At 60.4% G+C, this 22,393-nt stretch overlaps 2 protein-coding genes across 6 annotated transcripts; one reads left to right on the top strand and one right to left on the bottom strand.

Annotated features, from left to right (window-relative positions):
- Nucleotides 1-120: 120 nt before the first annotated feature.
- On the bottom strand, nt 121-9,131 carry MPND (MPN domain containing). Of its 2 annotated transcripts, none has more exons than XM_023644434.2 (13): nt 8,651-9,131; nt 8,316-8,572; nt 7,326-7,562; nt 5,062-5,197; nt 4,644-4,728; nt 4,407-4,503; nt 4,094-4,166; nt 3,933-4,009; nt 2,957-3,125; nt 2,792-2,862; nt 1,980-2,069; nt 1,222-1,314; nt 121-380 (listed from the first exon to the last, which is right to left on the bottom strand). In XM_023644434.2, exons 1-13 carry the CDS (start codon nt 8,655-8,657, stop codon nt 294-296), a joined length of 1,479 nt encoding a protein of 492 aa, XP_023500202.1. In that variant the 5' UTR covers nt 8,658-9,131; the 3' UTR covers nt 121-293. The 2 variants fall into 2 exon arrangements, with proteins under 2 accessions (XP_023500202.1, XP_023500203.1); XM_023644435.2 differs by having other exon boundaries at nt 121-1,063; nt 8,651-8,779.
- Nucleotides 9,132-11,143: 2,012 nt separating this feature from the next.
- On the top strand, nt 11,144-22,217 carry STAP2 (signal transducing adaptor family member 2). Of its 4 annotated transcripts, XM_070272503.1 has the most exons (13): nt 12,316-12,550; nt 15,136-15,207; nt 15,347-15,469; nt 17,811-17,867; nt 18,426-18,526; nt 19,380-19,514; nt 19,915-19,984; nt 20,076-20,178; nt 20,304-20,378; nt 21,379-21,522; nt 21,607-21,699; nt 21,775-21,849; nt 22,074-22,217. In XM_070272503.1, exons 1-13 carry the CDS (start codon nt 12,437-12,439, stop codon nt 22,196-22,198), a joined length of 1,287 nt encoding a protein of 428 aa, XP_070128604.1. In that variant the 5' UTR covers nt 12,316-12,436; the 3' UTR covers nt 22,199-22,217. The 4 variants fall into 4 exon arrangements, with proteins under 4 accessions (XP_070128605.1, XP_070128604.1, XP_070128607.1 ...); XM_070272504.1 differs by lacking the exon at nt 20,304-20,378 and having other exon boundaries at nt 11,144-12,550; XM_070272506.1 differs by having other exon boundaries at nt 21,607-21,849.
- The last annotated feature ends 176 nt before the right edge of the window (nt 22,218-22,393 follow it).

The following is a 22,393-nucleotide window of genomic DNA, read 5'->3' as shown; positions in this document are numbered from 1 at the left end:
CAGTATGTCCCCACACAGGGCTGCACCAACAGCACCCTCTCCTGCACCCCGTGTGGCCGGGGTGTTCCGCCACCCAGACAGCGGCTGGGACGCCCCCCCGGGGGAGACACACGCCTGGGCTGTTTGCTTCTTGCCTTTATTGTCCGAGCCCCTGCCATCACGCAGGCACGCGGGAGGGCAGCTTAGAGCCACACGAAGCCCCCAGACCCGATCCCCTTGCCCAGAGCTGCCGGGTGCCAGGAAGGGGCGGGAGGCCCAGAGTCTGGCCCCCGGGTCGTGGGAGGCCGGTGCCCTCAGCTCCCTTGCTTGAGGACGCTGCAGACCTGCTCCAGCACGTGGCACAGGCCCTGGTCCTTGGGCGTCCTGCTGGCCAGGGACATCTGAAACAAGCAGGGCTGGCGCCTCAGGGCTGCGCCCAGTGGTCCCGGCCCGGCCCCCCCACCATTCCTGTCCCTCAAGGCCTTCAGTGCTACAGCTGGGCCCAGGAGCTCTCTAACCAAGGTGCGGCCGCGTCCCTAGAGGCAGGCTCGCTTTTCACCGAGGAGCGTTGCATAACCCGGCCCGGCTGCCCAGCGGGGAACGTGGAACGTGTCCTGTCTGCTGCATTCCAGCGCCTCCTGTCACCCCAGCTGCCTCCCTGCCCGGGTCTCACGGCCGGGATCACCCAGCTCCAGGGCCTCCGAAGGCAGCCGCGGCCACCCCAGTGCTGGCAGCCTGAAGCCCCGGCCACTGGTTTTTAAAAAATTTGAAAACGAGCGAATGTGTGAAACTGAGTGAGTCCACGAAGAGGGTTGCGAGCGTCTTCTGAGAATGACTCTGAAGCAGGAAATAAATCAGACACACTCCAGAGGCCGCCAAGCCTGATGTAAATGTCCCCGACCGTGGGGCCCACGAGCTGGAGAAAGCCGCCACGACACCAGCTGCTCTCTGTTTTGCTCAGCGTTGCTTCCGAAGCCGCTCACAACCCTCCGTGCGCCCCCCGCCGGCGGCCATGGGGAAACGGGGCCGGAGCAGCCTGGCCAGCCGGGATGTCCCCGGGGCCTTCACGTTCTCATCTGCGTTTCTGATGGCAGAGTGAATTTCCGGCTGAAACCCTTTTGTGCACGAGTTCGGGAGCCACAGTCCCTCAGGCTGCCGGTGGGTGTGTTCTTGGGAGCCCCCCCAGAACCGTCTTCCTAAAGCAGGGGTTTGCACAGGACTTGGGGCGGGGGGCGGTCTCACCTTGAGCTTGTCGAGGTAGGTGTGCTCCTGGGTCCAGAGCTCCTGGAACCTCACGAGGTCGGGGGCGCCCTTGTAAAACTCCACCAGCAGCATCTGCGCGATGAGGGGAGGATGGGACCCCCTCGCTCCCGCCCTCCCTGCGCACCGCATGCCAGGCGCCGGGGATGCAGCAGCGAGCGGGCCGGACACCGCTGCCACCCCTGACGGGCCCTCCAACCTAACGCGGCACATAGACGTTACCGTCACCAACAAGTGCCACCCGGGAGAAACAGGGAGCTTAGGAGGAGGGTGCGACTGAACCCCCCTTAGTTCATATTCTGATTCTTCATAGCCACGCAGGCCCGACATCCCTCCCCGGGCTGGCCTCATCCCAAGTCTGGGGCTGAAATCACAGGGGTGCTGAACAAGTTCCGTTTTCTTAAGCCTCTCTTGAGCCGCAGGCATTTAAAACCGTGTGTCTTCCCACGTGTCTCCCCTTGGAGAATCCGGGGCTGGGGCAGCGTGCCTGGCATGTTCCAGAACCAGCAGCGAGGCCAGGCAGGGGAGCAGGCGGGCAAGGGTGGGGCCACGGCAAGGAGCTGGGTCGGAGCCTAAGAGCCACAGGTGGTCTTCCGCAGCGGAGGAGGAGCCTGACCTGATGTGGCTGCTACAGCCACGGCCTCCTGAGTCTGACCCAGTCAGGTCCATGCAGCTGGGTGCCTTCAGCCCCCACCCGCCCCTCCCTGGGGCCCCCGCCACCCCGCCCGGGATGAGCTCACCATCTCATGGAGGATGTCATTAGTCAGGAAGCTGTCCTGGACGTAGGCCATTTCCACGTCCATGGGGATGCCGTAGTCACTAGGCCTTTGCTGGCGGGGACACGAGCCGGTCACCCCCAGCCCCCAGCCCATGACGGCAGGGGACAGCGGGAAGTGCCCTGGGCCGGGAATGGGAGAATGGACCCTCCAGGCTCGGCTCCACACCGGGATCAGAGGTTCAGAGCCACGAGGGACGTTAGTGGAACCTGGCAGTGCCACTGGGCAGGCAGGCGGCATCTCCCGGACAGGAGAGGCAAAGAGAGAGCCAGGGTCCCGGAATTTCTTTCCAAAGCTGATTTGTGACCCCAAGATGGACTCGGGGAATGAAACCGGGCGAGGTCCGGGGAGGAGGCCATCTTGGCAACAAGAGCAGCATGCCACAGGTCTACATCTCTCACACCCAGGCCCTCGCCGGAGCCTCAGGCAGGGCAACGACCATGTGCCCATTTCACAGACGGGAGACCCTGAGGCCCCAGCTCCCGAAATGGGCCCGGAACCAGTGTCGGCCCTGGATCGCGAACAAGCCCGGCCCGGCCCCGCCCACACCACCCAGCCCCGCCTCCGTCCACACTACCGGCCCCGCCCACACCACCGGGCCCCGCCCACACCGCCCGGTCCCGCCCCCGTCCACACTACCGGCCCCGCCCACACCGCCCGGTCCCGCCCCCGTCCACACTACCGGCCCCGCCCACACCGCCCGGTCCCGCCCCCGCCCACACCACCGGCCCCGCCCACATTGCCGGGCCCCGCCCACACCGCCCGGCCCCGCCTACCTCAGGGGGCGGCATCACCCAGAAGGGCGAGATCTTGGACTCCGGGCCCGGGTTGCCCGAGTAGTACGGGGCTGGGGGACGAGAGTGAGAGAGGGGGCTGGGCCCGAGGAGCTCGGGGGCCCAAGGGGGCCGCACGCGCACACCCGCCCCCGGCCCGGGCCTCACAGCAGAGCAGGGCGAGGCAGGGCTGGAAGCCGTTGCTGGAGCCCTGCAGCCGCAGCTGGTAGTCCATCTGCGCGTCGATGTCCTGCAGCGACGGCAGCGCCGGGCTGTGCGGGTGGCTGTGGTACCAGCCCACCAGGGACAGGCCCCGCAGGAGCAGGCTCTGGTAGATCTGGGGGCAGAGGCGAGGCTGGCACGGGCAGGCCCGGGGGGCTCTCCCAGCCCTGTGCGCCCACGCCACCCCCTGCCGCCGGCGCTCCTGACACCCATCCAGCCCTATGCACGCCCAACATGTCATGAGCGCCTGCTGTGTACCAGGCTGGGGGACACCGCAGCGACCAAGACAGACGCTGCCCCCAACCTCACCAAGTCCAGTGAGGGGACAGTCAACAAATACACATAAAAAAGATGCACCTGTCATAACGCAAAGGCACAAGGTTACCAGGGCACAACGCCTAGCACACAGTAGGCACTCAGTAGTTAGCTATGGGGACAAGCGGATGAGCGCGCAAGGGAGCAGCAAAAAGCATTCCCGGATGCCGGGAGCGAGCAGAGGAAAGTGCATTCGTAAAGAGAAAGGAAGAGGCGGGCGGAGACACCTGCGCGGAATGAACACCTGTTCCACACCTGTCCCCAAGGGTCACCGGGGGGGGCGGGGCCCGAGAAGGTGGGGGCGGGTGCATGAGCGCAGCTCCAGGCGCAACCTAAGCCCCGCGATGAAAACATGAGGAAGGACGGCAGCTAACATCTAGGGAGCCTTTCCCAGGTGCCAGGCCCGGCGGGGAAACCGAGGCTCAGAAGGGAAGGGGCTGGACGTGTTTGCGCAGAGAAGGTGCGACCGTGGGGTCACAGGCTCACACACGCTCATTGGCACACTTGCCGAGTGTCGACACTGTGCCAGCCGCCGGGACACGGAGGCCGGGACACCTGTGTCCGTGCCAGGCCTCCCCAGAATGCCCGTCCCCGCGCGCCCGCTCACCTCCTCTTCGATGGTGGCCGCCGTATCCGCGTCCCCCAGGCGGCTGCGACAGGGGAAGGCTCTCAGCACCGTGAGCACTGCGCGGACGGAGGCGGGGACAAGGCGTGGACATCGACCCCGGCCCCAAACAGCCCCCTGCCCACCGGGCCCCAAATACCCACTCTGGCTGTTGATGTCCCAGCGGCCCCCCAGGTACCCCACGACCTCGCTGCGAGTCAAGTGGCTGTGGAAGTCCTGGGGAGGGGAGGGACAGCGGAGGCCACGCGGTCAGCCTGCAGCCTGGCCCCAAACGCCAGCCCGCACAGCTCCCTCTTCATCCCAACAGTGAGTGTCAGCGGGGACCAAAGCAGGTACAGGCCTCGCTCTCAAGGAGCTAGCAGCCCAGGGACCCCCACCGTCCGGGGCGCCCCAGCCCCCTGCCCGCGCCTGGGAGGCCCTGGCCCCCAAGGGACAAGGTAGGAGCGGCGCACACACCAACAGGAACAGCACGTTGCTGGAGACGGCCACGTTGAACGGCTGGAACTTGTTGATGGCCGCGAAGGATGTCACTTCCACCAGGGTGTGGGGGTTTCTGCAGGAGCCAGGGGGTCCCACAGCTTCAGGACGCCCCACGCTGGCTCCCCAGCCCCCCACAGCCAGCTCTGAGAATCAGAGGCCACTTGTCCCAACCCTGCTGGGGGGCAAGGGGGGGACACATGGGGCGTAACTGACCTGGCGGAGTCGCGGCTGCCCAGCATGCAGTAGCGAACGGGTACCCGGGTCTTGTTTTCCACCCGCTTCCCGGGGGGCGCGGCCTCTGCGGGGTTGGGGGGGGGGTCCAGGAAAAAGCGCAGTGTCAGTCCCTCCCCAGCCCGGGACGGATGCAGCCCGGGAAAAGCAAGACCTGGCAGCCCAGGAAAGCAAAAACTCCAGAGGCAGCCTTAAAAATCAGGCGGCGGGGCTCAGAAATCAGGCGGCGGGACTAGGAAATCAGGCGACGGGGCCGGGAAATCAGGCTGCGGGTTGTCAGCCGGGCATCTTGGGGGCGCTGAAGAAAAGCAAGGCCACTGGTGTCCCCAGCCTCCTCCCCAACTCGAGTTCTGCCCACTCGCCACCCGCCCTGCCTCCTCCCCTTGCTCGGGCCTCTCACCCGAGTGCGCAGGCTCCGAGGGGCCCTTCGCCGCCGGGGGTCTCCGACTCTTGTCCTCCGCTGAGACCCCTGCCAGGACCTCCTCCTCGTCTTCCTCCATCAGCAGCTCCTCCTCCTCCCCTTCGCTGGCCGGGCTCTGGCGGGGTGGGTTGGGGGACAGCGGCAGGACCCTTAGCCGGGTGCCCCCCACCCTCCTCACCACATCCCACCCAGACCCCTAGCTGGCCTGCCGTTGCCCCAGGTGCCCACTAGAGGGAGGGAGAGAGCAGAGCCTGTCAGCGTGGAAAGTTCGGATCCCGCCTCTGCCTCTTACAAGCTGTGTGACTTCAGGCGAGTGCCCTAACCTCTCTGAGCTCTATTTGCCTCGTCTGTAAAAGGGCATCGTGACCACCAGCCGCATAGGGGTGGCGCAAGGGGGAAATGAGAGAATGCGGGCGAAGCATTTAGCATCGCCCCCCCCCCCCACGTTGCTCCATTCATTAATCAAGCCCGCGTTTGGCACGGATTATTTCACTCACTTCTGTCACTACCCTCTCCTCCTCTTTCCCAAACTGCCCCTGCGGAGGGGACCGCCCTGTGTCCATCTCAGTGTCTGTCCCCACCCCCTCCGGGCAGCGTCTGACCCCGGGGGTCCCGGGCACTCCTCAGGGCCCCGCACTTGTCCAGCTTCCCTCCCATCTCCCTCGCGGGCCCAGGGCTCGGGCTCCTCCCTCCCCACCCCTCCTGGGCGGGCGCCGTCCACCCTCGGGGCTCGAACCCCGTCTACACCCGGCGACGCCCACAGTCCTGACTCCCCTGAGCCCCAGACGCGGGGTCCAGCGGCCCCTCGACGGCCCCACGCGGCGGGCTCCCGCTCAGCCCGGCCACGCTGCCTCCGAAGGCCCCCCAGACCTGTTCCTCCCGAATCCCCCCGTGTCCGAGGGGGCGACCTCATTCGCCCGCCTGCTCAGAACAAAGCATCTCGGAACGTCGCGTCGGATCCAGCAGCAACCCGGTCAGAAGTACCCAGAGTCCCCCGATGGCCCACCTGGGCCCCCCCGGCGTCGCCCCCTGGACCAGCTGGGTCCCCGGTTCCTGCCCCTGCAAGTCTGTCCTCCCCGCAGCCGCCACCAGAGGGCGCCCGGGAGCCCTGAGTCGGTCCCGCCCTCCTCCTCCCACAGCCCCTCCAGGCTCCCCCCTCCCTCGGGAGAGAAGCCAGTCCTCCTCGCGGCCCCCCAGTCCCCGCACGACCTACCTCGTCCCCTCCCTGCCCTCCCTCCTCCCTCTCTCCCCCTCCTCCCTCTGTTCCATCCAAATGGGCCCCCTCGCTGTTCCTCCAATCACCAGTCCCATTCCTGCCCCAGGGCCTTTGCACAACTGTTTCCCAGATATCCTCCCAGCTCCCTCCCTCCCCGCCTTCAGTTCTCCGCTCAAATGTCACCTTCTCAGTGAGCCCTTCCCTGACCGCCCTAGCCCCCTTCCCATCCTCCTAGCCCCCTTCCCATCCTGCGGGCTCCCCTCTGCTCACTTCTTCCAACACACGCTAAGATGGACTCATTTATTTTGTTTCTTTGTCTCTCTCTCCACCAGGGCAGGGACTTTCCTCTTTTGCTCTCTGCTTTCTCTCCAGCGCCGAGAACAGGGCCTGGCACACAGTAGGCACTTACTAACTCCTTGCTGAACGGCCGGCCCTAGGACGTGGGGTCAAGGGCAGATTTATATGTCAGCTAGGCCACAGTGCCCAGTTATGGAATCAAACGCTGCTCTCGGTGTCGCTGTGAAGGTACCCGGTAGACGTGCTCACATCCACAATCAACTGACTTCCAATAAAGATTACTCTGGATAATGGGGGTGGGCCTCATCTAATCAGTTGAAGGGCTTCAAGAACGAAAAATGTCGTTTCCCGGAAAACGAGGAATTCGGCCTCAAGACAGCAGCATCAACTCCCGCCTGAGTTTCCAGCCCGCCAGCAGCCCTATAGACGTCAGAGTTGCCAGCTGGAAGTTCACCAGCTGCTGAATCTTCACAGAAGATCTATTCTTGTCATGGCACTCGAGACCCTCACAGATCTCCAGCCCCCTCAGCTACCCAAGACACGTGAACCTCCTGCCGCATCCCCTAATCATGGTTCCCTAAGCAGCATGTGTTGCTTCCTGCCAACATGGCTTTGCTATGCCATTCCCTCCCTCTGGAAAGCTCCTCCCTTCATCTTGCTCTGAAAACTCCTACTCATCCTTCAAAGCCCCAGCTCCAACATCCCCCCTCTCTGGGAACTAAGGACACACCTCATCGGCAGTGGCTGTGGGCACGTGGAGCTGGTGTCGCCGGAGCCAGGCAGCCTTGTACTTGTCCAGCTTCTGGCCTTTGTACTTGACGGAGGCCCAGCCGCAGCCGGACTTCTTGGCCGGGTTCACCAGCTTCTTGCAGTGGGTGGCCCAGGCGCTGGGTGAGTTGAACACCTGCCCCGTCTCCTGCCACACGATCCTCCCGTCCGGCTGCAGGTCCCCCAGGAACTTCTTCCCCTGCCGCGACAGCACGCAGGACCTGCTACCCAGCAAGGCCCCTCCTCCAGGAAGCCCTCCCTGACCCCACGCTGCTCCCCAGGGCTTGGCACCCACTTCCCACTACAGCATCCCTTCCCAGAAGCCTCCAGCTTGGGTGCCTCCCAGTTCACAGATGTCCACCCTCACCATCCTGATCAGCCTGGATCGAAACTGCCCAGTCACGTGTCTGTCCCCCTCTCCCCTCTCTGGACCGGGAGACCCCAAAGGGCGGGGACAGCGTCTGTCTTGATCACTGCTGTGTCTGTGACACCCAACACACAGTGTGGCATGCGGCGGGTGCTCAAGTCACAAATTGCTCCCATTCACACATCAAACAATAGCAAAGTACCAATAACAGTAATAATAGCGAGCACTTATAAAGCACTTACTGTATGCCAGGCCCCCTGCGGAGCGCTTTATTCATTTAATCCCCACACGGCCCCACGGGAGGGGAAAATCCCATTCCACAGATGAGGACACCAGGGTCCCGAGATGGGGAGCGAGGTCACACGGCCAAGGGAGCCGGGGTGTCCTCCCCGAGCCTCAGTTTCTCCTTTGTGGAATGGGGAGTTTGGTGAACGACGACGTCCTCCCGCCCAGAAGAACTCGTGCTGAGTCTGGATGCTCCGGGCCTCAGTTTCCCCTCCCCACACCCGGGCCCGGCCTGCAGCCCGGGAGCTCCGGGCCTCAGTTTCCCCTTCGCGCCCCGGCTGCGGGGCGGGGGGCGCTCACCAGGTAGTAGATGGACAGCACCCCGGCGCCGGGCTCCAGCAGCGCGTCCTTGAGGAGCACCCGCAGCGTCACCGCGCGCCTGGTGAGCGCGCCCCCCGGGCCGCCGCCGCCGCCCGCCGGCCCGGCCCCGCCGCCGCCCCCGCCGCGCGCGCCGCCCGCTCCCGCCGGCCGCTCGGGGTCCTCGGCCTCCGCCTCGTCCTCGTCCTCCTCCGGCGCCTCCTCGCCCGCGCCGCCCGCCGGGGACAGCGGCTCCGGAGCTGCGGGCAGCGACAGGCTGCAGGGGGGGCCGCGCGCCACCGCCCCCCGCCCCCCGCCCGGCCCCGGCGCCCCGGTACCTGCCATGGCCGCGCCGCCCCGTGCGCCCGAGCGCGCCGCCTCCCGCTTCCCGGCACGTGACGCGGCTCCGCCCCGACCGGGCCGCCCCGGCCATTGGCCGCCGCCGGGGGGCGGGCGGGGGGCTCGGCCCGCTGGGGCGGGCGGGGAAACTGAGGCTCCGGGCCTGCGCACTCGGGGCTGGGAGTCGGGGCACTCAGCCCTCCGCGACCGTTCGGGAAACTGAGGCCTGGGGCCACCCTCCAGGGGAGGCGGGTGGGAACCGAGAGCGCATGGGCACAAGTGGGGAAACTGAGGCCCGGGACTTGTGCTTTCGGGGGACTCGTGGCCCCACCCGAGACCACCACCACTGGGGCTGGGGGGCGCCGGGGGCTTGGGCAGGCGGGGACACTGAGGTCCGCGGCCACCGATCTTGAGGGACCCAGAGGCCTCGGCCTTTGGGACCAGCGGAGAAACTGAGGCCTGGGAGAACGAGCCACAGCGCCCGGGGACCCGGATGGGGAAGCAGCCCCGACCGCGGGTCTAAAGCGCCCGAGCCGGGCGCGGTCTCTAAAGGGTTAAATTCCACCCTCTCGGCCGATTCCAGGATTGGCGCAGAGCGGAGCCTGCCAACCAATTATACCAGGGCTGTTTCACCTCCAGCCAATAGGCAGCAGCCGCCGGAATCCCTCCAGCCAATCATCGTTAAAATGCTACTTCCGGGGAAACTGGACCCGTCCCCCTATAGGAGCCAATCAGCAGGGGCCCCTGAACCTCACGCATCCAATCAGTTGCAGAGTCTGGTCCTCAGCCAGCCAATCGGCTCTCGGGTCCAAACCTTCCCCGCAGGCCCGCCCCCCGCGCGCGCTGGCTTTGTGGGCGGGGCCTGGCGGGATGCGCGCGGGCTGGCGGCGTCCCCGTCCTTTGTCCCCGGCCTCTGTCCCGGGACCTTGACCCGGAGGCGCAGCGCCGGGAACCCCCAGCCCCCTGCAGGGCTGGAAGCCCCGGGTGGGGGCTCCCCCAGGCGGCTGGGCGCCACTGGAGGGGTTTACCCGGCCCCCAGTGTGGAAGGGGGCGGGGGCGGGAGCGTGCAGCCAGGGTGTTCCGGATCAGACTGGACCTGGCTCCGGTCCTGCTCCAGCGCTTCCCAGCTCTGTGACTTTGGCCAAGTGGCTCCCCCTCTCTGTTTCCCGTGAGGATTATAATTCCTGCCTAGGAGTTGTTACGAAACGGCTTGACATAGAGTAAGAGCTGGATAAATGTGAATTACTATTATTCTCTTTTTGTCCTGCCCAGCCCTCCTTTTGCAGTGCCCCCCCCCCCATCCCCACTGTGGGTCCAGCCAGCAACTGAGGATACCCCAGCTCCCCAGACTCAAATTTGGCCTCTGTTTATTGCCCCACGCTCTAGCTCACTTTCTCTTCGACTCTCTTCCAAAATCCTGGGCTGGACCGCCAGCCTCTCCCATCTGCACCCTGGCCATCTCCTCCTTGGGCCTCAGGCCTCTATACTCACCCTCGACCCCATCCATCTTCCACCCTGGCCCCGGAAGGATCTTGCTAAACTGCCACTATTACGACCTCCCACCTCTGCTCTAAATCCTTCTATGGCTCCCCGTTGCCTTGGATAAATTAAAACTAACCTCTGTGACTTTATTAACCATTTACCATTTACAGCACCCCTATATGGCAGATGCTGTTATCAACTTTATCAGATAGTTCAGCAGATAAAGGATGGCCCGGGGTCACACAACTCTGGAGTGGATTCCAAAGGCTGTTCTTTGCTGTGCGTTTAAAGTCCACTTAACCCTCTAACTATTAAGGAAATTGAATTTGTCACTTCAAAACTCTGGGAAAAGAAATCTCTAGGCCCGGATGGAGATTCAAAGAAGAATGAACGTCACTTTTACATAATCTCTCCCGGAGACGTGAAGAGGAGGGAACGCTTTCCAATTCATTTGATGAAGCTAGCATTACCCTGATAGCAAAACCAGATAAGGACAGTGCACAGAAAGGGAACTACAGACCGTCTCTCGTGAATAAAGACGTGAAAATCCTTAACAAAATATTAGGAAATAGGATTCGGCAGTATAGAAAAAGAATTATACACCGTGACCAAGGGGGGGTTATTCCGGGAATGCAAGGCTGGTTCGGTATTCCAAAAGCAATCAGTGTCATCCGCTCATATTTAACAGGCTGTGGTAGGCAGAATGATGGTCCCCGAAGGATGTCCAGGTCCTAACCCTCAGGACCCGTGAATATGTTAGGTTTATGTGGCAAAGGGGACTGGAGGTTGCAGACAGAATTAAAATTGCTAATCAACTGACTTCAAAAAATAAAGAGATTATCCTGAATTATCCTGGCGGTCCTAATGTAATCACAAGGGTCCTTAAGAGTGGAAGCCAGAAGTTCATTCAGAGTGACATGCTGGGAGGAGCCCACCCCGCTGCGGCTGGCTTTGTAGACGGAGAAAGGGGATGTGAGCCAAGGAATGCAGGAAGCTTCTAGAAGCTGGAAAAGTGTAGGGAAGAGATTCATCCTCTGAGCATCTAGAAAGGAACGCAGCCTTGCAAACACCTTGATTTTAGCTTCGTGAGATCCATGTAGGACTTCTAACCTGCAGAGCTGTAAGATCCTACATTTGCATTGTTTTACGCCTCTAAATTTGTGACGATTTGTTACGGCAGCCGTGGAAAACTAGCACACGAGCTAGAGAAAAAAGGTCACACGATCGTATCATGGATGCAGAAAAAGCATTTGACAGAATTCCACACCCACTCATGATAAAGTCTCTCCACAAACGAGGAACAGAGGGAAGCTATGCTCTCACCACTCTTGTTCAGCCCAGTGCTGGAAGCTCTAGCCAGCTCAACAAGGCAAGAAAATGAGATAAAAGGCGGACAGATTGGAAAGGAAGAAATAAAACCAGCCCTCTTTGCAGATGACACGACAGTTTATATAGAAGAATCTCAAGATATCTCCAAAAAACTCCCCCAGAACTAATTAATGAGTCAGTTCAGCCAGGTTGTAGCATGGAAGATGAGCACGCCAAAATCAATTGCGTGTCCATGTACTAGCGAGGAGTGTGTGAAAACCAGAATGAAAAATACATTAAATTAAATTAAATTAAAAATGCTAAAAAAAAAAAAACAGGCTTAGATGTAAATCTGACAAAACAGGTACAGGAGTTGCATGCTGAAAAGTACATAACGCTGATGAAAGAAATGGGGTTTAAATAAACAAAGAGGCAGACCATGTCCATGGATAGGACTTGGCGTAGTAACGATGTCCAGCCTCCCCCAATTCATATACCGGTTTAGCACAATTGCTATTAAAATCCCAGAAAGATTTTTTTGGTAGATATAAGCGAGATTATTCTAACGTCCAGGCGGTCCGAGGGTCATATATGGCCTTCGAATGGTGTTCCTCTTGTGTCCTCTCTTGTCACATCCCCTTGCCACCCTGGCACCACATTCTTCCCTGCCTCGTTTCCACGCCTTAGCTTTGTCAGGTCCCTCCTCCTGGTGCACCGTCTGCCGGTCTCTGCTCTGCACCCAATGCCTCCCAGTGGCTCCCTCCTCCCTTCCATGAGTCCAGCTAGGCTTCCCGATCCTCCTGGGGAGACCAGAGAGGCCAGGATTTCTCGAGGATCCCTGGACCTGCCCAGCCCAGTCCCCGCCCAGCGCTTGCAGAGGAGGGAGCTCAGCAGCTGACAGAAGAGAGGAAATTCCCCTGGAACCTGTTTCTCTGCTTCCTGGCCCAGCTGGGGCTCTCACTGGAGGCAGAAGCCAGGCGAGGACCCGGGCCACCATGGCCTCGGCTCTGAGCCCACCTCGGGTCCCCAAGCCCAAGCCCAAACCCAAGGGTGCCCTGCCCTCACACTACCACGAGAGCTTTCTGGAGAAGAAGGGACCTCGAGACCAGGTAAGGAGGGGAAGGGAGCCTGGCACTGCTGGGTTGCCCAGGCAGGTGTGGCACCTCTCTGAGCCTTGATTTCCCTACCCAGCGAAGGGGGGTGGGGTGGGTAGGGCAGGGCATTTCTCTCTGTGTCTCTCCCTGCCTGTCTCCATCTGTCTCTGTTTTTCTCTCTCTCTTTCTGTCTCAGTCTTTCTCTCTGTCTCGGTCTCTCTCTCTGTCTCTCAGATATAAACAATATCAGGGACTTCCTGCAGGAAATGGGGAGCCTCTCTCCTCCCCCAGCCTGGAACGGACTCTGTGAACCCCAGCTGCAGGGGTCAAGGTCGGAAAAGGTTGCATGTGGGGGCCATGAGAGCTGATGGGCTCGCACTAGGCAGGACCACATACTGGTCATGGGACCAGTGTGTGTGTGTGTGTGTGTGTTGTGTGTGCATGTGTGTGTGTTCCTCAGGATAAAGTCCCAGCCCCTCAGTTTCCCCTAAGGCCCCATCTCTCCCTCCTCCCTCCCCATACTCCTCTTATAACCCAAACCCACCACCCACTGCGTTTCCTGCCCACCTCCCTGCTTTAGCCATGGCAGTTCCCTCCTCCTTTCCTGCTACCTCCGGGAAACTGGAGGAAACTGAGGCATGGAGACCTTAAATAACTTATGCAACAGCACATAGCTTGTGCGTGATGAAGCAAGGCTGACCAAATGGAGTTTAATCACTTATTGCTCTATTCGCAGTGCCTGGAACACTGCCTGGCACAGAGTAGGTCCTCAGTAAATATTAGTTAAATGTAGGTATGCATCTATGGATGGAAATATGGGTGAGTGGATGGATAGGTGGATGGATGAATGGATGGATGGATGGATGGATGGATGGATGGGTGAATGGATGGATGGGTGGATGGATGGATGGATGGATGGGTGGATGGATGGATGGATGGATGGGTGGATGGATGGATGGATGGATGATGGATGGGTGGATGGATGGATGGTTGGGTGGATGGATGGGCAGATGGGTGGATGGAGAGATGAGTGGATGGATGGATGGATGAGTGAGTGGATGGTGGGTGGGTGGATGGATGGATGGATGGGTGGATGGATGGGTGGATGGATGGATGGGTGGATGGATGGACGGATGGATGGACGGGTGGATGGACGGGTGGATAGATGGATGGATGGATGGATGGATGGATGGGTGAATGGATGGATGGGTGGATGGATGGATGGATGGATGGGTGGATGGATGGATGGATGGGTGGATGGATGGATGGATGGATGGGTGGATGGATGGATGGGTGGATGGATGGATGGTTGGGTGGATGGATGGGCAGATGGGTGGATGGAGAGATGAGTGGATGGATGGATGGATGGGTGGATGGATGGGTGGATGGGTGGAGGGATGATGGATGGATGGATGGGCAGATGGGTGGATGGAGAGATGAGTGGATGGATGGATGGATGAGTGAGTGGATGGTGGGTGGATGGATGGATGGATGGGCAGATGGGTGGATGGATGGAGAGATAAGTAGATGGATGGGTGGATGGAAGGGTGGATGGATGATGGATGGATGGATGGGTGGGTGGATGGTGGATGGATGGATGGATGGATGGTGGATGGATGGGCAGATGGATGATGGATAGATGGATGGATGGGTGGGTGGATGGTGGATGGATGGATGGGCATGTGGGTGGATGGATGGAGAGATAAGTAGACGGATGGGTGGATGGAGAGATGAGTGGATGGATGGGTGGATGGGTGGGTGGGCGGGTGGACAGATTGATGGATGGATGAATGGGTGGTAGCTGTCAATATAAGCACTATCTCCATTATTGGGGGTCCTAGCTTCTCTTCCCTGAAGGAGTTTAGTACCTGTGCTGTCTCCATCCTTCTGGACCTTGATCTGTTTAGAAACAGAAGCCACGTCCCACTATTATTTTGCCCACAACAGAACCGGGTGCAGAGTAGGTGCTCAGGGAATATTTGGTGAAAAGTAAACAAACCCTTGCATTCTGAGCTGTATCAGCCCCGTAGATCTCCAGAGAGTTAGGACGTTTGGAATTCAGAAACCAGGGGCGAAATCCTGAATCTGCAGACGTTCTGGAGTCCAGAGCCTTGTGAAATTCTAAGCCTGTGGACTCAGCACCTGGCCCAGGGCCTGGCACCTAGGAGATGCCAATGAATATTAATGGGGTGGATAAGGGGACAGGGGACAGAGGGGAGGTAGGTATGCGTGGATAAGTGGGTGGATGGGTGGATGCAACACCAGAAGTCCAGTCACCTCAGCTCACTCCCAGAGCTCCCACCTCCACAGATCGGGGGGCTGCTCTGGGTCTCCCAACCCATCAAGGTTCCCTTTGCTGCTTTCTTGGGGAACAGCAGACCCCCAGAAGCTGGGCCCTGTATGGGGAGGGCCTGCCTGAGAAGAAAACATTTGTTCAAAGACCCAAAGCAGGTGAGGAGGGGAACTGTGTGATGATCTGGGGGAAGAGCATCCAGACAGAGAAAACAGCCAGTGCAAAGATCCTGGGGCAGAGTGGGTGTGATGGAGGTCCCCAGCTTTGCCACTTCACCTCCTTCTCTTTCTCCACCTCTGGTCCCCAGGATTACAGGAAGTTCTGGGCGGGCCTGCGAGGTCTCACCCTCTATTTCTACAAAAGCAATCGGGACTCCCAGGTAAGGATGAGAAGAGAGCTCAAGAGCTGGCCTGCCCTTGACCTCAGGGCCCAGGCAGAGGGTGTGGGTGGTGTGGCTGAGCCAGGGAGCTTGAGAGGCCACAGGCCTGGTGCTCAGATCCCCGCTCCTGTGCCCCCAGCACGTGGAGAAGCTAGACCTGGGAACATTCGTGAAGTTCATGGATGAGGCCCCCTGGGGGAGCGCCCAAGATCCTGGCATCCACTTCAGCCTGGTCCTCCGGAACCAGGAGGTCAAGTTCAAGGTAGGAACGTTGGTGGGGCTGGTGGGAGACCCTCCCTCCCCGTCCTGCCCACCATCAGCACACACTGGCATGGAGTCAGAGTCCACTACTGGGCTGGAGACACCAGGCAAGTCACTTAAGCTCTCTGGGCCTCAGTTTCCTCAGCTGCAAAGTGGGACAATATGTCTAAAGTGCCCAGGACAAGATCTGACCCACGAGGATCATCACTGCTATCATTCAGTCTTTCAGTGAAAATGATTGAGCCCCTACTGTGTGCCAGACACTCTTCTAGTTGCACAGCCCTGAACAAGACAGTCCCTGCCCTTGTGGAGTTTACAGTCCAGTGGCGGAAGCACATGATAAACAATATCAATATGTAAAATCTATGGAGGGTCATTTGGCGGTCGATGCTAGGGAGACAAGCACCAGGGAAGGGAGAAAGGGGGATCAGGATCTCAATGTCAAATGGTGTGATCAGGGAAGGCCTTACTGAGGGCCCGAAGGAGGTGAGGGAGCCAGGGCGGTAGATATCTGTGAAACAGCTCTTCAGCAGAGGGCACAGCATGTGTAAAGGTCCTGGGGCAGGACCGTGCCTGGCGTGTGGGAGGAACCTCAAGGAGGCCCGTGAGGCTGGAGCAGAGGGAGCCAGTGGGAGAGAGGGAGGAGGCAGGGCAGGGAGGGGACAGGGGCAGGTCATGTAGTGCCTTGTGGGCCACAAGGAGGACTTGGACTTTGACCCTGAGGGAGGGGGGAGCCCTGGGATGGTTTAGAGCATAGGAGATACATGATCTATGTTTTTAAAAATGTTGATGTAATAACCTTCAAGAATTGCCGGAGTCCCGCCCCAGCTGAGTCCAGGTTCCTGAGGGATGGACGGGGTCAGCACAATAAGGGGAAAATAAAGAGGACGTGAGACTTGGGTTGGTGTTAGCAAGTCCAACTTTACTGTGCACAAGTGTCGTTTGTATATTTTTCAGGATTAGTACAGAAATAGTTCTACAAATATTCTCAGAGAGATAAGGAAGTAAAAAAGGAGCACAAGAACATTTATTAGCATTCTATTCTATAGAGCATAAGGTTAATGATCATCTTCTCCACAATTAACTAGTGTTTGTTGTCTCTAAGCTAAAGGAGATAGGTACCTAGGCATCTGTTGTAATTCATGGTAAAGTTAAATCAAAGAGAGAAGGTCCAGGCCTCCGGGCAGGACAGCATTCCGTCTGTTTACATCCTGGGGGAGCCATCCCTGCCTCCCTCAATCATTTACGCCATTAGTGTAGATGGTTAATGGGAACAAAAGGCGACTCCAGGGTGTCTTATCCCCAGGGCTATCTGCATTCTCAGTGGGCAGTTAAACATCTTTACATTTTCGCGCCCTTTAGGGGGTGAAAGCATTCCTTTGTCTTTTAGATTGTGGAGCTAACAGTCCCTTAAACACACTGCCGGAGAAAGTACCATTTTGTTAGTAAAGTAAAGGGCTGAAAAGCTAAGCTAAACTATATATCTTCAAGAGTAAAAAACAGAAATAAGTATAGACACAACCTTGATAGAAAGCATGAATATAATTCAGAAAATATCAGGGGTGTCGGCCGGCCATTCTTCACCGAGGGGCATCCCTGCACCCCTCGGCCCTTCTCCTCATCAATTGTTTATTATTTATTGCTTTTAGGAGAAAACCTCTATAACATTTTAACAGAAAGCAGAAGGTCAAGAATAATATGTTGATACTTCTTGATCATCCAATTAACCAGCAAACTTAGAAGGACGATGCATATATGTTTAGACAAAGAACTGGAAGGAGAAGGAAGCATTAACCAGATGGAGGCCATAAACCTAATTCGACATCTTATCTGGGCAGATTCCTTTCTGCTTGTCTCAAATGGGACTGTGTGCTCCTCCGTTAATTAACTGAAAAATATCTTGAAAGTTACCTGCAGGTGGTCACATTCTCTTACTATATCTAATTTTCCCGGGAGGTAGTGCCTCCCAAGCAGCCACCCAAAGGAGTGAAAACTGGAGGTTAAGAAAGGAAAAGGAATGAAGGGCAATTAGAAGCAGCACAGGTTTCAAAACTATGTGAGGGGCCGGCCGGTTATTCTTCACCAAGGGGCGACCCTGCACCCCTCGGCGTTAATCGGCTGGACCCTGTCAAACAGCCGATCAAATGATGTAGCCACGGCTCCCGGCAAAGAATAATAATATTACGAAGGACTTATATGCAGACAGCATCTTAAATTAACCCGTCCTAACTCATTGAATCTTTAAAACAGTCCTTGGAAACAGAGGCTATTACTCCTCGCCCCCATTTCACAGATGGATAGACTGAGGCTCATCCACGTGGACTCTTTCTTTCCCGCCCTAGGTGGAGAGCCTGGAGTCTCGCGAGATGTGGAAAGGCTTCATCCTCACGGTGTTGGAGGTGAGAGTGGTCTCCCCCGGACTCCCCCTGGGCCTCCTCAGAAATCCCCTTTTTTCTTTCCATCCTTCATTCCCCCAAACAAGCCTCTGAATTACAGCGCACTGCTCTCAAACCGGCCGCCTACAAGCCAAATTTAGCCCATAAACATCTTCTGTTTTGCCAACAAAGTGCTAAAAAATTTAAAGTTAGCTGCCAGCACTTAAGAACCAGGAGTTTTAGTCAACGTTCCTGATTTCTATTTTGACTCATTTGTTCCCTGTCCGGCCGCTGCCGGCCATCGCGTCTGGCATCTTCCTGGCCCCTGCAGGCCGTGACTTTGAGACCCCACCTTCTAGCATCTGCTTTGTCCCCCACCCCATCACCGAAGTCCCTCTCCGCATCCTCTCGACAACCTCTTTGCTCTGTGAGGTGTAGGGCGGCTCTGGAGCCCCCGGATCCGGGTTTCCATCCATCCGGGCTCCGTCCGCCCTCTGGTCTCAGTTGGCCCTCTGTGACATGGGCGCAGCCGCCCGTTCCCTGACGGCCGGGCGCGGTCTCTGTGCCCCGATCGCCCCTCAGCTCCGTGTCCCGTCCAACCTGACCCTGCTGCCCGGACACCTGTACATGATGGCCGAGGCCCTGGCCAAAGAGGAGGCGCGCCGCGCGCTCGAGGCGCCCTCGTGAGTGCCCCGCCTGGCCGAGGGGCTCCAGGATGGGGGCGGGGTGCAGGGCGTGGCGTTGGGTCTTGAGTTGCGTACAGGGCTGCAGCCGGCCGGGGGCGAGGATTAGGTCCTGTATTGGGAGCCCGATTGGGGGATTGGGGGCCGGGACAAGCTGGCGGGGGACGGGTCTGGGTCACCAGGAGTCGGTCTGGGTCTTTAGGGGCGGGTCGTGGTGTCTGGGGGAGGGTGTGGGTCTCCAGGGGCGGGTGTAGGTGCCTGGGGGCGGGTCTGGGTGTCAGGGGCGGGCCTAGATGTCTGGAGGCGGGTCTGGGTCTCTACAGGCGGGTGTAGGTGCCTGGGAGCGGGGCACGATTTCCGGGGACGGGTTTAGGGGCCTCGGAGGCGGGCCTGCGGCTCCGGGGGCCGGGTTACGTGTCTGGAGGACAGGGCTGAGCCTCCGGAGGCAGAGTCTGGGCCTAGGGGACGAGGCAGGGTCTCCAGGAGTGTGCCCGGGGGCGAGGCTATGTGCGGGTGGGCGGGGCTAGGTGTCCGGGGGGCGGGGCTATGTGCAGGTGGGCGGGACTGGGGTGTCCGGGGGCGGGGCTATGTGCAGGTGGGCGGGACTGGGTGTCCGGGGGCGGGGCTATGTGCGGGCGGGCGGGACTGACTGCCCGGGGGTGCGGCTATGTGCGGGTAGGCGGGCCTAGGTGTCCGGGGGCGGGGCTATGTGCCGGTGGGTGGGGCTGGGTGCCCGGGGCGGGGCGTGGCTGGGGGCGTGGCTGGGCCCAGGGGCGTGGTTACGTGCGGGAGGACGGGCAGGGCCTCTGGGGGCGGGGCCTGTCCTGAGTGAAGGGCGCGGCCCCGCCGCCAGGTGCTTCATGAAGGTGAGCCGGGTGGAGGCGCAGCTGCTCCTGGAGCGCTACCCCGAGTGCGGGAACCTGCTGCTGCGGCCCAGCGGGGACGGCGCGGCCGGAGTGTCGGTCACCACGCGCCAGATGCTCAACGGGTGCGCATGCGCGGCTCCGGAACCGGGGGTGGGAGGAGGGTCAGGCACGGGGGCGTGGTCAGAGGTGGGGGAGGGTAGTCAGGGTTAGGGGCGGGGCCAGGTCGAAGGTGGAGTCAGAATCCCGGAGCGGAGCCCGCACGAGGGGCGGGGCCTTCCCTGGGGGTGCAGTCCATCGGGGCATGGTCCTCCCAGGGGTCAGTGCCAGGACTAGGAGAGGGGTCTTTCCTGGGGGTGGAGGCAGAGCCTGGTCCCCGCTCCTAGAGAGCCACGCCAGGAGGGGCCGTGGTCAGTGTGCAGGGGAGCTGGAGGGGGTTAGGACCCCCACGGGGCGGGGCCAGGGCGAGGGGCGGGGCCTTCCTTGTCCTGAGCCCGGCCACCCACTCGCCCGCTGCCTGTGCAGGACGCCGGTGATCCGGCACTACAAGGTGAAGCACGAGGGCCCCAAGTACGTGATCGACGTGGAGGAGCCGGTGAGCGTTGGGCCAGGGTCCTGGGAAGCGCGCTGACTGGGTCCACGCCCCTCCCCCACCCGCCCTGACCGCGCCCCCTACCCGCCCCCAGTTCTCTTGCGCCTCGCTGGACGCAGTGGTTGACTATTTCGTGTCGAACACCAAGAAGGCGCTGGTGCCCTTCCTGCTGGATGACGACTACGAGAAGGTGCTAGGTGGGTGCGGCCTCAGGGAACTCGGGGGGTCTAGTCCGCGCCTCTCTAGTCCGCGCCCCGTCGGGGACACCCCTGGAGCAGTCCCTGGCCGCCGCGCCTCCTCCAGGCCGCCCTCTCTGTTCCAGGCTACGTGGAGGCAGATAAAGAGAACGGCGAGAGTGTGTGGGTGGCGCCCTCGGCCCCCGCGGCCCCCAGCCCAGGTGACACCCCCTTCCCACGGCCGCCCCTGGGGCAGAGGGGAGAGAGACCTGGGACCTACATGGCGCCGCTTGTGCCCAGTCCTGCACACAGACTTGCAGGCACCCAGAAATTCCCCAGACCGTGCCCTCTAGGGCTTTCCAGGTTGTGGCAGAGCTGGACACAGACCCTCCCAGCCCTGTAGGGCCGCCCCTGGGGAGCCTGGAGTTGGGGAGAAGTGAGGGGGCAGAGTGGGGGCAGGGCTGCCTGGAGGAGGAGGTGTTTGCTGAAGGTCTCAAAGGATTTCAGGATGCAGAGGTGTGCGATGAGGAGTCCGAGGCTGTCCCAGGAGCAAGATGGGAAATGAGGGTGGGCGCTGGGAAAGGGGCAGAAGGAAAGCTGGAAAGGTCTGTGGGGCGAGCGGCAAGGTCCTCCGAGGGCTAGGCAGATGTGGGGCGCCCCCTGTGCACGATGGGCGTGCACAGCCACGTCCATACACACGTGCACACTCACGGACGCCAACTGTGTCCAGCTGCATTATCAGAAGCTCCTATGCAGACAGCTTTATCGACAAGGGCTCCACGCATTCATGAATACAAGTGTCACACACTTTCGGTCCCGTGCAGCCACATGCAGACCTTAAGCCACAATCAGGTGTGTGCACACAAATACAGACGCATTCGCCCACAAGCACAAATTCTATTTATAGATACACGCGTGTGCACACCGGTATAGACCAGTACTGAAGTGTATGACCAAGCATCCTTGCCTTGTCGTGTGTATACACACATTAGGCGTGTGTGACAAAATTTTTCCATATATCCAACTTACGCAAATTCACCCAGTGGATGTGTATGTGGCACAGGGACACTAACATGTGCACACATGGGCACGTGCGCAGACACCCACGCCTCTGTGTAGGCGTGCACACGTGCATTCCCGCTCACGGAGGCACACAGACCCCCGCCACCCCGAGGTGTCCCTGCACCACGCGGGCACCGACTGACTGCTGGGTCCCACCAGATCCTGCACCCCCGAAGCAGCCACCTCCTGCGCCCGTCAAGCCTGTGTCCGGCCAGGACAAGCGGCCCCCGCTGCCCGACCAGGATGAGAACTACGTGATCCCCATTGCAGATGCCCCCGCTGCCAACTACGTGAACGAGGATGGTGGGTGGGGGACCGGGGCTGGCCGAGAGACGGGGGCGGGAGGCGAACAGCCAGAGGTGACACGCCACGCCTTTGTCCACGCAGTGCTTCCCCCTGGTCGACCCGTCATCCTGAAGCCCAAGAGGTTGGCAAAGGTTCAGGCAAAGCCCCCAAAGCCACCTGTCATGCCCAAGCCAGGTAGGGGTACCTCCTCCCAGCCCCTCCCTCATCCAACGGAGGGCCAGCCTCAGCTGTCACCGCCTTCTCCTTCAGAGCCCAGAGGCCTGAACGGCGGCCCGGCCAGGAAGCCGGCAGGCAGCTCAGCGCAGGCTCTCTTCCCCACGACCGGTAAGGGGCCTGAGGGGTCGACGCAGGGTGGGCTTCCAAGGACCCCACACTCTGAGGGGCCCGGCGCTGGTTTAAGGCTCCGTCTTGAAACTCCTCGTGCCTTTTGGACACATTTTCGTTTGCCCCGGGCCCCGAATTCTGTGGCCGGTCCTGGGTGGATGTGGGGGGACGGGACGCACCGGGGATCCCAGCGCCGCTGAAGCCTCGGGTCCCTGCCCCCCCAGGGTTGGGAGATGTGACGGCAGAGCTGGAAGAGAAGCTGCAGAGGAGGCGGGCGCTGGAGCACTCGGCAGGACGTGCTGGGGACCAGCGGGCCCACCTCGGAGCCAAGCCGTCCTCCCAGAAATAAAAGCTCGCGTGACCCCTGGGCCTGTGCGTTTGGCTTGCTTGGAGGGGCCCGTTGGATGTCTGCCCATAGCTGACCCCATTGACCCCCAGGATCCTCAGCTCAGCAAAACCTGCTGTCTGACCCTGTAAGAAAAGCCCATTTCACAGCTGGGGCAATTGAGGACCAGAGAGGGCCGGGGCACACCCGGTGCCGCCC

The sequence above is a fragment of the Equus caballus genome, chromosome 7, assembly GCF_041296265.1.
Source record: "Equus caballus isolate H_3958 breed thoroughbred chromosome 7, TB-T2T, whole genome shotgun sequence".
Lineage (NCBI taxonomy): Eukaryota > Metazoa > Chordata > Mammalia > Perissodactyla > Equidae > Equus > Equus caballus.
This window is presented reverse-complemented; position numbering and strand designations above follow the sequence as displayed.